This window comes from Colobus angolensis, unplaced genomic scaffold (genome assembly GCF_000951035.1).
Source record: "Colobus angolensis palliatus isolate OR3802 unplaced genomic scaffold, Cang.pa_1.0 Scaffold6, whole genome shotgun sequence".
NCBI classification, from domain to species: domain Eukaryota; kingdom Metazoa; phylum Chordata; class Mammalia; order Primates; family Cercopithecidae; genus Colobus; species Colobus angolensis.
Genome location: NW_012119598.1, coordinates 3,625,027 through 3,637,533, shown reverse-complemented (window position 1 = coordinate 3,637,533; position 12,507 = coordinate 3,625,027). Strand labels below are relative to the sequence as shown.

At 50.8% G+C, this 12,507-nt stretch overlaps 1 protein-coding gene across 1 annotated transcript in view; it reads left to right on the top strand.

The window, feature by feature from the left end:
• Positions 1 to 10,407: 10,407 nt before the first annotated feature.
• Positions 10,408 to 12,507, top strand: part of LOC105526783 (tubulin beta-1 chain-like) — a 57,765-nt gene continuing 55,665 nt past the window's right edge. The window contains exon 1 of the mRNA XM_011962896.1: positions 10,408 to 10,558. Coding sequence (XP_011818286.1) covers positions 10,502 to 10,558 — 57 coding nt within the window. The 5' untranslated portion in view covers positions 10,408 to 10,501. The remainder of the gene's footprint in view (positions 10,559 to 12,507) is intronic.

Sequence of the window (12,507 nt, the reverse complement as noted above, 5' to 3'; positions counted from 1 at the left end):
GGGTTCAGCCGTATTAGTTTCTATCCCAGGCTGGCATAGCTCACCTTCCATTCCAGCAAGGACAGCGGGCCAGCTGTCATGAGCCTTCTCACGAGGAATGGTCTGGGGTGGTGTGAGATCTCGCTGTTGGCCATAATTCATTCAACATTTCTTCACTTCTCTGCTTGTAAGTTTTCATTTCCTCTGCAGCTGGTAGCTTCTGTCATTTCTTTTCCTATTTATACCAGTCCTCAATCAGCTTCTTTTTCAGAACCATGCATTTCCCTCAGTAGAGGTTGTTAAGAATCTCTCCACTTTCTGCTGCAAGATTTTTTCTTTTGTTTTCTGGCAGAATTTTGGTTGAATGTCATGCCTACATGACCCCTCATCAGTCAGTGTATGTTGGAAACAAAGGATTTGGCAAACATGTGTCCACCAGCACTTCGTCCTCCTCCTTCTCTGATTTATTTAAAAAAGAAAAAGAGGCTGGGCATGGTGGCTCAGGCCTGTAATCCCAGCACTTTGGGAGGCTGAGGCAGGCGGATCACTTGAGGTCAGGAGTTTGAGGTCAGCCTGACCAACATGGAGAAATCCCGTCTCTACTAAAAATACACAATTACCAGGGAGTGATGGTGCATGCCTGTAATCCCAGTCATCGGGGAGGCTGAGGCAGGAGAATCGCTTGAACCCAGGAGGCAGAAGTTGCAGTGAGCCGAGATCGTGCTATTGCACTCCAGCCTGGTCAACAAGAGTGAAACTATGTCTCAAAAAACAACAACAACGACAACAACAACAAAATTCTCACTCCAGTGATCTGCTTCAACTATAAAATGCAATGTTTTAAAACTTTAATTTCCTTCTCTCTGCAAGCAGGAGTTTCTTATATATCTTTCAAAGATTTCATGTATGATTTTGTTAGTTCCCTGAGTTCAGTGTATTTCTTATTCCAATCATCTTTCCCCAGTAATTATTCCATGCACCTCTGATATTTGGTTATTTTTTTCTTATGCTTGTTGGAACTTGGCATTTTTTTTAACTTAGCCTTTATTGTGACATATTTTTCCCTCTGAAAATTTAACACAAGGCTATATTAAAACGTGTACTTTTTTCAGAGAATACTGACTTTTTTTTTTTTTTTTCTTTTAAGACGGAGTCTCGTTCTGTCGCCAGCCTGGAGTGCAGTGATGCATTCTCGGCTCACTGCAACCTCTGCCTCCTGGATTCAAGCGATTCTCCTGCCTCAGCCTTCTGAGTAGCTGAGACCACAGTCACGCTTCACCACGCCCAGCTAATTTTTATATTTTAGTAGAGATGGGATTTCACCATGTTGGCCAGAATGGTCTTGATCTCTTGACTTCATGATCCCCCACCTCGGCCTCCCAGAGTGCTAAGATTACAGGCATGAGCCACCGTGCCCAGCCCAGAGTTTTGGCTTTCCAGTAGTTTGTCCTGTTTCTTTACGTGACATTCGAGGAATCTGATTCCCTTCCTCAGGCCCCTGACTGTCTCATCCTGCTCACCTCAGACACAGTTGTGTTCTGGACCCCGAGTTCCTGAGAAGATGCTTTGCAGCTTTGATCTTCTGCCTAAAGTCTCACAATTGTCTAAGAGTCAGTGTTTTCCTGTGGTAGTGTAGTTCTGTGCAGTCTGTTGTTCCATCCCTTGATGTCTTCCATTCTTTGCAGCAGGAATAGCTTCCAGAATAAACTGACAAACAGCCAGGTAATAATTCCAACCTCCAGGGAACCTGGCAGACCCCCAGCAGCACCTCAAAAGAGCACGTCAACATCCTTCCTGAAGGCACGGAGCTTTGCACAGCGAGGGACTTCTGCATTTGTCTCTAGGCCATTTCAGAGGCACCTCCTTCCTTAGTTCACAGGCTGTCACACAGCCTCTGCCAGTGCCTGCAAGCCTCTATATGGCACTTTCATTCTGAGACCTACTTCTCCATTCTCTGGGGTCCTTTTATCCCCCCTACACAGGACTCACAAGAACAACTTTTTTTAGTTCTTCTATGTTCAAAAAGATATGTTACCTTTAAAATTAAAAGGCAATGTAACTGGATATAAAAAATCCTTGGGCACATTTTCCTTGAAAATGTTATACAAATTGTTTTCTTATCTTCTAGCATTGACTATTGTTTTGGAAAAGTTTGAAACAACCCTGATTCCCCCACCCCACTTACAAGAGTGACTTGGTCTTTTTTCTAGCTTGCCCAGAAGATCCTTTCTTTATCAAAGAGCTCCAGGAAGTTGATACTTTTTATCTTTCCTCAATTTCCTAAAAAATGGGGTTTGCATTTCTGTTCTCCACTGGGTGACTTCTGAGAGAAGCAGGAAGTTTACTTGGTTCTGTCTTCTCCAGACCTCATCACCAAGACAGCAGTCTATTTAACACCCTTGATTTGCATGCCAAGAAAGAGGGTGCAGACTAGTGGGCCAGTTGAGGTGGCTCACACGTGTAATCTCAGCACAGGCAGGAGGATAGCTTGAGCCCAGGAGTTTGAGACCAGCCTGAGCAATATAGGAAGACCTAGTCTCTCAGAAAATAAAATATAGGCCAGGCGCGGTGGCTCACCCCTGTAATCTCAGCATTTTGGGAGGCCAAGGCGGGTGGATCACAAGGTTAGGAGATTGAGACCAGCCTGACCAACAAGGTGAAGCCCTGTCTCTACTAAAACTACAAAAATTATCCAGGCGTGGTGGTGTGCGCCTGTAATCACTTGAACCCGGGAAGAAGAGGTTGCACTGCTATCATGCCATTGCACTCCAGCCTGGGTGACAGAGCAAGACTCCATCTCAAAAAAAGGAAACAAAGAAAAAGAAGAAAAGAAAAAAATATAAAAAACTAACAAATAAACAAAAAAAACAAACTGCAGGAGGCCGGGCACAGTGGCTCACGCCTGTAATTGCAGCACTTTGGGAGGCCAAGGCGGGTGGATCACGAGGTCAGGAGTTCGGGACCAGCCTGGCCAACATGGTGAAACCCCCTCTCTACTAAAAATACAAAAATCAGCCAGGCATAGTGGTGGGTGTCTGTAGTCCCAGCTACTCAGGAGGCTGAGGCAGGAGAATTGCTTGAAACCAGAAGACAGGGGTTGCAGTGAGCCAAGATCACACCACTGCACTCTAGCCTGGCTGAAAGAGCGAAACTCTGTCTAAAAAAAAAAAAAAAAGAAGGAGAAAAGAAAATGCAGACTAGTAATTCAACTCTGATTCCTGAGGAAGTATTTCCTTCTCTCCTTCCATTCTGTCTTAACCAGAAATCTTAGTTATGCATTACCAATATAGACAAACAAGAGTGAAAATGCAGGTGCAGGAAAATGGATGTAGGGAAGTGAAAGATAATGCAGAGGAGGGCACATCATCAGGGGCCCCACCGCAACCACCACAGCCAGGAGCCACAGAGTCTGGGAAGGATGGGATGTGGGCTGGACCTGGCCAAGAGGTAATTATGGAGAAAGAGGAGGAAGATTTCTTTGTACTTATCTCAGAACAATCTGCTCCTCCTTCAGGTTAGAAGTTCCTGGGGGCTTTTCCTAATTGCCTTATATTTGTGATTTTTTTTCACCCAAGTTCTGTTGTTATTTGCCCATACTTAGCTTCAGGCAATGTGGAAGGTATGAAGGCCAATGAACGAACTCCAGTCCAATTGGGAGGTCTCAGAATGGGGCAGGCAAGAGCATCTGTTGGAGCATCTGTTGGGAAGAAACTCAGAATTTCTGTTTGTTTCATATAAAAATAAAGAAATCATGCTTTAGGTAGTTAGAGTTCAAAATGACACACGTGCCCTCACAGGATGCTTATGTTTTGTGGTCATGTGTCGTGAATTGTTCCCTGGAAAGGGAGATCCATAAAGGAGGAACTGTAGCTGGGTTTGCTGAGCATATTATCTCCTGTTTGCTCCCCTGACTCACACAACTGGCAAGCGGCTTTAAAGCCTACAGCAAAGAAACTGGAAAATGAAGATGACATTAGTGATATGAACACACACACAAAAATAAGGAAATGGCCAAGTTGACACTCTGCTCTTTTATATAAGCTCTTTGTCAAGCCCATTTCAGGGTAAGAAAGTCATGAGGAACCCCAAGTCTGCCTATAACTGGAAGTTGTAGAAAAGTTGGAAATATTAATATCTGATCTCATTAACAATGTACCTCATACTAAGTATATTGTGCCTTGGGATATTAGCTTATAAGAATAAATATATATAATTTATGAATAAATAAATATACATATATTGGGAATGTATATCCTCCTTTTTCTTTTGTTAGTAGAGATATACAATGAAACTCATTACACCACTGCTCCGATGTAATAAATGCAAAACCTGTACCAGCCCTATGATGCAAACTGGGGGCACAGAGCATAGGCAGTTCATTGTTCCTGGCAACGAGTGGGATATATCGCAGATAGATGAGCTGCATCGTGAAGAGTGAGTGAGATGCCCTGGGTGAAGAAGCAGAGAGGGTCATTCTGGATAATGGATTAGTGTGAGCAGAGACTCAGAGACTTCAGAGAGCAGGTCCTTTTTGGAGATCAGAGGGCAGGTTAACGTCTCCTGGAACGGACTGCATATACCAGATGGGTGGCGAATAACACTGGAAAGGTAGGTAATGTCCAGATTGAAGGACCTGAATTCTATGCTAAGTATTTGGACCACACACTATAAGCAATACAGAGTTGATGGAGATGTATGAACAACCTACAGAAAGGGAGAAAATATTAGCAATACGCCGCAGACAAAGGACTAATATCCAGAATTTATAAGGAACTTAAATCAACAAGAAAAGAATCAATAACCCCATTAAAAAGAGAGCAAAGGATATGAACAGACATTTTCTAAAGAAGACATACAAGTGGCCAACAAACATGGAAAAAATGTTCAACATACTAATCATGAGAGAAATGTAAATCAAAATCACAAATGAGATACCGCTTCACAGCAGTCATTATTATTAAAAAGTAAAAAACAAAACAAACAAACAAAAAAACAGATAGATATTGGCAAGGCTGTAGAGAAGAAGGAATGCTTATTTGCTGTTGGTGTGAATGTAAATTAGTTCAGCCACTGTGGAAAGCAGTTTGGAGATTTCTCAAAGAACTAAAAATAGAGCTACCATTCAACCCAGCAATCCCATTACTGGGTATATACCCCCCAAAAATAAATCATTCTACCAAAAAGCACTATTCACGATAGCAAAGACATGGAATCAACCTTGGTGCCCATCAATGGTAGAATGGATTAAGAAAATGTGGTACATATACACCACGGAATACTACACAGCCATTAAAAAAAGAGAACAAAATCATGTCCTTGACAGCAACATGGATGCAGCTGAAGGTCATTATCCTAAGCGAATTAATACAGAAACAGAAAACTAAATACTGCATGTTCTCACTCGTAAGTGGGAGCTAAATATTGGGTGCACACGGACAAAAAGATGGGAACAATAGACGCTGAGGACTCCAAAAGGAGAGAAGGTAGGAGGAGAGCAAGGGCTGAAAATCTCCCCATTGTGTACTATGCTCACCATCTGGGTAACCAGGTCAGTAGAAGCCCAAGCGCTCAGCATGACGCAATATACCCTTGTAACAAACCTGCACATGGACTTCCTAAATCTAAAATTAAAATAGAAATTTTTAAAAAGAAGCAGGCTGGGCATGCGAAGCCCAAAGAACGCCGTCTGAAAACTGCTCTGCTGTTTCTGCAGTGTGGCTCCAGTCACTGCCCACCAAGCATCTAGAGCCCAGAGGCACAAGCGTTGCGGTGCATGAATGTGTCCACCTGGATACACACGGCTTCAATTCATTTAAATGGCCAACAAAGGTCTCGGGCAGATTTCGAAGAGAAGCGGTGAGCTGCGAGACATTTCCGAGCAAGAGCTGATGTGGAGGGTTTCCAGGGCCGGGTGAGGGTCCCGCAGCCACAGCGACGTTTTAGCCTCCACGGTGGAACTCACAGAGGCTCCCCAGCCACAGCCCCCCGCGTGCGCTCAGGCGCTTCCTCCAGGCCTTGTCTGTAAAGTCTGTTGATTTCGCAGACCGCACCTTGCAAGGAGCACACGGTCCGTCTCAGTATTTCATCATCATTTCTTCTCTTTTTGTGTTTCTACCCGGCCTGGCTCTGTGTCTAGGACTCAGCGTGCCTTCCCGGGGCTCGGCCTGCCCCGCCTGCCTAAGAATCTCGCAAATCATTGACGGCGTGGGGGAGGGCAGAAGGGGAGCCTGCCTGTAGCAGGGACATGGTGCCCGGGAAGCCGGGGTTCTACTCCCTCCGCCGATTTGTAGGACAAAGAAGGCAAAGCTCTTTGGTGGAAGCTCGGCACTCTCAGCCCCGACCGAGGCCGTGAAAACTCAAATTCACAACCTCCGGGGATGCGGAAACAGCCGGCCTCACTGCGGAACAAAGGGCAAGTGTTCCCGCACTGCGCCGCGTTCGTGGGCTCGGGGTTTTCGCTGCTGGTTCCAGCTTTTTGTTACCTTGCTTGGCTGGTCCCCGCGGGGCCCACGGCCGCGGAAGGACAGGGCTCTGAGGCTGCCACCCCACAGCCCCTGCGATTCAAGAGTGCCAGGCAGCTCCGCCCGGGCCGCTGGCTTCCCAGGAGGAGGAGGGAAGGCCTGGGGGGAAGGGGGAGGGCAGTGGAATAGAAACTGGGGAGCGACAAAGCTGAGAAGGCGCAGATTTTGGCGGATTCCGGGAGCCTCCTCCACTGGGTCCTTTGCGCAGTCACAGTATGGGGCTGCGACCGCTTCCTAGCCCCCATGCCCCGGGCATTTGGCTCTTTCACATAAATGTTAGGATTGGTAGCTTTCCAAAATTTCTAAATGGAGAGCTATGAGAAGAGGTGGTGTGTGTGTGTGTGTGTGTGTGTGTGTGTAGGAAATAATGATGGATTTGCAGTCTCTTTCTTTCAACTCGTCTTCATTCATTGGCTAAGTGTTGGTTGCCTAGGAAACCGCGTGCACCTCGACTGCAGAGCCTGCTATGGGGGCTGCAGGCTGGGTTTTTTGGGTTTTAAGCGGTGAATCCCGGCAAGCAGTGAAGAACCCTAATGCTAAATGTCTAGTAATTTCAATAACGGTGTCAAAAATATATGTTGCATTATGAAAACAATACTTTAAAAATTTACTACTATGTAAAGCCTCCTTTCTATCAGACTTCTTCAAACAATGACTTGTGTGTGTAACAGAGAAATGCAAATTCACTTGAGGACGTGCCGTTGAAAATAATCTGAAAATTGTGAAAGCAAATATTAATTTTAATAGTTTAAGGGATATCTTGCTCACTTCAGTCGCGCAATAGGTTATGTATAAAACAAATGTTGAATTGTATTTTAAGGCAGCGATATTTCTACAATTGTCTCTGGAAGGGAAAATTTTTAAATGTTAATACATCATTAAGACTAACATTAAGAGATCATGAAATATGTTGTCCCCAAATCTTCGTGCCTGATATACGATGACCTAGATTGAGAAGCACTGCATATAATGAATAGACAGAAATGCTGGGGACCCAACTAAGAACGACTTTTTTTTTTCTTTGAAAGCCGGGTACCAGTCTCTTCCTGCGAACTACATGGATTAAGAATGTTTTTTTTTTTTTTAATTTAAGGGTTATCAGATAAACTGAAAGACTTTAGGGAAAAGTGTGACTGTTGTCAACATTTTAACACAAAATCAGCTTCTTGTGAAAATAAAAATGTGCAGCATCACAATTCCAGTGGGGGTGGGGTGGGATGCAGACCGGTTAACAAGAATGGCTGCCCGGAAGCGGCGGGGGTGTGGGGACAAGTCAAGCAAAATGCTTGAAAGGAAAGCAGATCTTGGGCCAAAAGTGTCCCCAAGGGCACTCTGGGCTTTCAGAAGGATGATTTCCAGTCTCACCCTATCCCAAACCTCTCCCTTTAAAAGAAACGTGAGAGGAAAGGGTCTTTTCATCTATCTATATGATCTTGAACACGCGTTTTCACCCGAGCACTCAGTGGAGATTTGGCTCTGAAACAGAAGCTAAGAAATGAAATAGTTAGATGAAGGAGGCAGGCGGCCAGCTCAAGTTACTCAGCGAGGAGCTGAGCGCCCCTCATCCCCACCCCGCCGCGCTGAGCATCAGGGTTGCTCCTGGGAGCTCGCAGCAAGGAGGTGACCGCTCCGAGTGTGTCTACACTCGCAGTGCGGGTGCCGCCCTCGCTCTGTTCCTTCCGGCGCAGCTTGGTCCCACCAGAGCCGTCACTCGAGGCTGACACCTGCCACAGCCCTTTTGGCCGAGATGCGATCACTTTCCCTGAGGTTTTGTGTGCCCAAAAGACACGATTCCAGTCCAAGCCCTGTCCTTAACTTGCTGTGTGACCTTGGGAATTGCCAGCCCTCGACGTTTCGGCATCTGGAGGGATCTGGATTAGAAACTCGGAGGTCAGGCCGCGAGACCTTGGAACCCGGAGAGTGGGGCATGTGGACAGAAGCTCCGCTGATCTCTGCCTGTCCCCAGACCCCACCCTAACCCAGGCAAGCCGGCCGCGTCTGGAATACCGGCCCGCGGGCTCCAGTCTGGGCGCCCTGGATGTTTGGGGGCGCCTGGGCTTTTGTTCTCGCTACTTCTCTTTGTACGTTGGAATCGGCTTGAGTCCCCCACCCCCCACCCCACAGCGGGAAAGGGAGGCGGTGACAGCTTGCTGATAGTTCTGGGAGCGTCTGGCTCAACAGCTGCAGGCTCCGCTCCGCCGCGGGAGCCCGGGTCATTCGGCCTCTCTCGCCAGGGGATGAAAGAGGTCACGTCGCCTCGCCAACGGCCCTTCCCAAGTGTGCAAGTGTGGGGCGGCGCGCTTCAGTCGCGAATTGCAGGGGAACAGGTTGTGCAGTGAACGTTTCTGACACCCTATCCCCTCCCGCCCTCAAACGCACGCAGGATTAGTCTCTCTCTCTCTCTCTCTCTCTCTCTCTCTCTCTCTCTCTCTCTCGCTCTCGCTTTCGCTCTCTCTCCCTCCCTCCCTCCTTCTCTCTCTCCCTCTCTCTCTCTCTCTCTCTCACACACACACACACACACACACACACACATCACACACACGCGCGAAAAGTAACAAAGAGACCGGTTCCTGTCTGGGTACCTAGAGACTGCGGATCTGAAGGGAGGGTCGGTGCTCCAAGTCTGTGCACGCGCTCGTGCGAGTGTGCGTGGGTCTTGGGAGGTCTCGCGTGCGCGGGGCTGCAGTTTTTAGTCGTATTCCCCACCCTTCAACCGCAGCACGAAGCCTCGGACCTCCAGGTCTCCGCGATGGAAGACAAGAAAGTTCATTACTCGGGCGTGGGTCACCCTTGGAACCCACTCTCTTACTTGACAATAGATGAGCCGAATCCGAGGGCCGGGGGCGGGAGGGGGGCGCCTGTCGTGTGATTTTAAATACTCAGTTGCGCAGCGTATCCCACGCTTCTGAGAGCCCTTTGTTCCGCCGACAGCCCCGCCCCGGGACCCCACCCTCTTTCTGCCCTCCGGACGGTCAGTACTGCGCTACCGGCCACTCCCACCCCATCACTCGCGAGGAACAAAAGTCAACCCTCGGGGCAGAGGAGTCGTGGGTACCAGCAGGGGCGATGTGCACTCCCGGAGAGGGTCGGGCAGGGCTGAGGGGCTCCGAGGTCGCTTCACCCGTGGATGCTGCTGCTCAGTGAGAGGAGCTACCAGCCCTAGACAGACAAAGGAGAAAGCAGGCCCACGCTGGGGCGGGGGCGGAGGCCGCGCTGGTGTTCATGGGCTGCAGGTGTCCCGGGTCGCCGTCACGCACGACTTCCTTCTGGGGCCACCTGTCCTCCCCCAGGCCTCTATGAGACGGAGCGCCGCCTGGGCAGTCGCTGGCCTCCGGGGTTGAGGAAAAGGACAGTGGTCTCACGAGGGGCGGTTGGCTGGAGGGACTCTGGCCAATGGCCCAGTAGGAGCTGCAATTCGAGGTGGCGGAGCAGCCTGTGCCACCTCAACCCTCCCACCTGCCGGCACCGGAGCACCTGACGGCCTCTCCACCTGCTCCAGTCCTCCATCGTTCCCATCAGATGCCAGCTCTGCCCCCACCCCGTTCAGACCGCGCTGGTGGCCCTCTCCTCGCCGCCCTCTCACCCTCCTTTTCTTCACCCTTCCCCCATATCCCCATACCCAGACCCCCACCACAGCCGCAGACAATGCGCACACCCCCACCCAACTCCTGGGGGCCCCCACCCCTCTCCCGGTCCGCGCGCCCGCTCTGATTGGCCGCGGGCCGGTGGTCCAGCCCCCCGGACGGTCCCTAGGGCTCGGAGCATTACGTCAGCCAGGCTTGGAGAGCGCCAGCGCGAAGGGGACTGGGGGGCTCGGGCTGGGGGCGCGGCCTGCGCCAGCCGCCCCACCCTCCTTGCATAAAAGCCGGAGCCCGCGGGGCCGGCGCTCTCAGCCCGTCGGTTCCCGAGCGCCTTCCCGGTGACCCCGCAGTGGGTGTGTGAGGGGAGGACGGACAGACCCACCAGACGCCGCCGGACCAGGAGGACGCTGACGAGGCACCATGCGTGAGATCGTGCACATCCAGGCGGGCCAGTGCGGCAACCAGATCGGCGCCAAGGTGGGCGCGCCGCCGCGGAGGGGGTCGATGCGGGCGGGAACCTGGGCCGAGAGCCCCTCGGGGTCCCCTGGCGCGGTCCCGGGAAGGCCTGGGGATCGCCAAGTGTGCCGCCGACTGTGGCGTGGGCTCGGAGGCGACTTTCGCCGACGGAGGGGGCACCTCTCTTTTCTGCTGTAACTCACCTGGAGTCCCCGTCACCCCGCTGGCTGCTTGGCAGGCACGCGTGCCTGGAGAAGACGAGGGTGTGTCCGCGAGGCTGCGCGCGGCGTTCCGCGCGAGGGGCTGGGACGTGAGGAGGGTTAATTTTACTCGTTTGAACCGGAGTCGAGCCGCCGGGGGAGGGGAGAAGAGCGATTGTCTTGCGGTCTCAGGACGTGCTTTGAATCTAAAACCGCGGTCCTTTAGCTCCTTCGCGTTCCTCTTTCCCCGCCCACCCGCTCCTCGCGGGCTGCAGTCCCTGTGCCCTCGCCTCCTGCCGCCGCCTGGGGCTGCGACCCGTGCGCCGAGCTCCGCCACTGCCCGGCTTTGGCTGGTCCTTCCCCCCTCGACCCCCACCTCCCGCCGCAAGCAGCAGCTGTTCGCCTGGGAAACGCCCAGTTTCGACTTTCTAACCCTGCAAAATACAAGCCCCGCGGGTGTGCCCGGGTCACGCCGCCCTTTAAACCTTCACGCTCCTGAAATGTTGGGTTGTCGGAACTGAGTCGGGGACATTTCATTGTGAGCCTTGGCGCTTCTGGCGGATCGTGCATGGCTAAATGCAGCCTTTCTGTCTCAGTTTTGGGAGGTCATCAGTGATGAACATGGGATTGACCCTACTGGCAGTTACCATGGAGACAGTGATTTGCAGCTGGAGAGAATCAATGTTTACTACAATGAAGCCACTGGTAATCGCCCTTGCCCCACCCCCACTGCCTTCAGTTTTGCTACCCCTCTCCCCTTTCCTTGCGTGGGACCGCAGGGGTGTGGCCCTGGGAGAGGGTGGACCATTCAATTGAGGATCTCCGCTCCTTCCCTGCAGTTTTTCATTGGGCTTCCTTATGTCCACAGAGCCCTTTGAGAACCTGATGGTGGGTCTCCCTTTGTTTGGGGGAACATCTGCATGACGGCAGCAGGGGCCAAGCCCTTCTTTGCAGAGGTCCTTGCCTGAGAGTCTTAAGTCACTTTTGTTCCTTGCAGGTAACAAATATGTTCCGCGGGCCATCCTTGTGGATCTGGAGCCAGGCACGATGGATTCAGTTAGGTCTGGACCATTCGGCCAGATCTTCAGACCAGACAATTTCGTGTTTGGTGAGTGCCTGGTGTGGCTGAGAGCATGAGGGACTCATTTTACACTGGGCAGCTGAGGCTGGAAAGGTGTGACTGCCAGAGGGAAAGCATGAAGAACATCCACTGTGTGCCAGCTTAGCTTTAATAGAGGGTAAAATTGTTTGCCTTTCAACTGCTAAGAGCTCGGTGTCCTGGCCTTCCTTATTTATAATACATTCATGATCAAATATTTTAACGTTTGGCCATTTTGGTGATAATCTGAAATAGTCTTATCTGAGCATTGACTCACTGATCTATACTAAGGGGTTTGAGGTAAGGTATTTAATACAATCACCAGTGACTTAAGATTTCACTTTCCCTCTGGCAGGCCAGAGCGGAGCTGGGAATAACTGGGCCAAGGGCCACTACACAGAGGGAGCCGAGCTGGTCGACTCGGTCCTGGACGTGGTGAGGAAGGAGTCAGAGAGCTGTGACTGTCTCCAGGGCTTCCAGCTGACCCACTCTCTGGGGGGCGGCACCGGGTCCGGGATGGGCACGCTGCTCATCAGCAAGATCCGGGAAGAGTACCCAGACCGCATCATGAACACCTTCAGCGTCATGCCCTCACCCAAGGTGTCAGACACGGTGGTGGAGCCCTACAACGCCACCCTCTCTGTCCACCAGCTGGTGGAAAACACAGATGA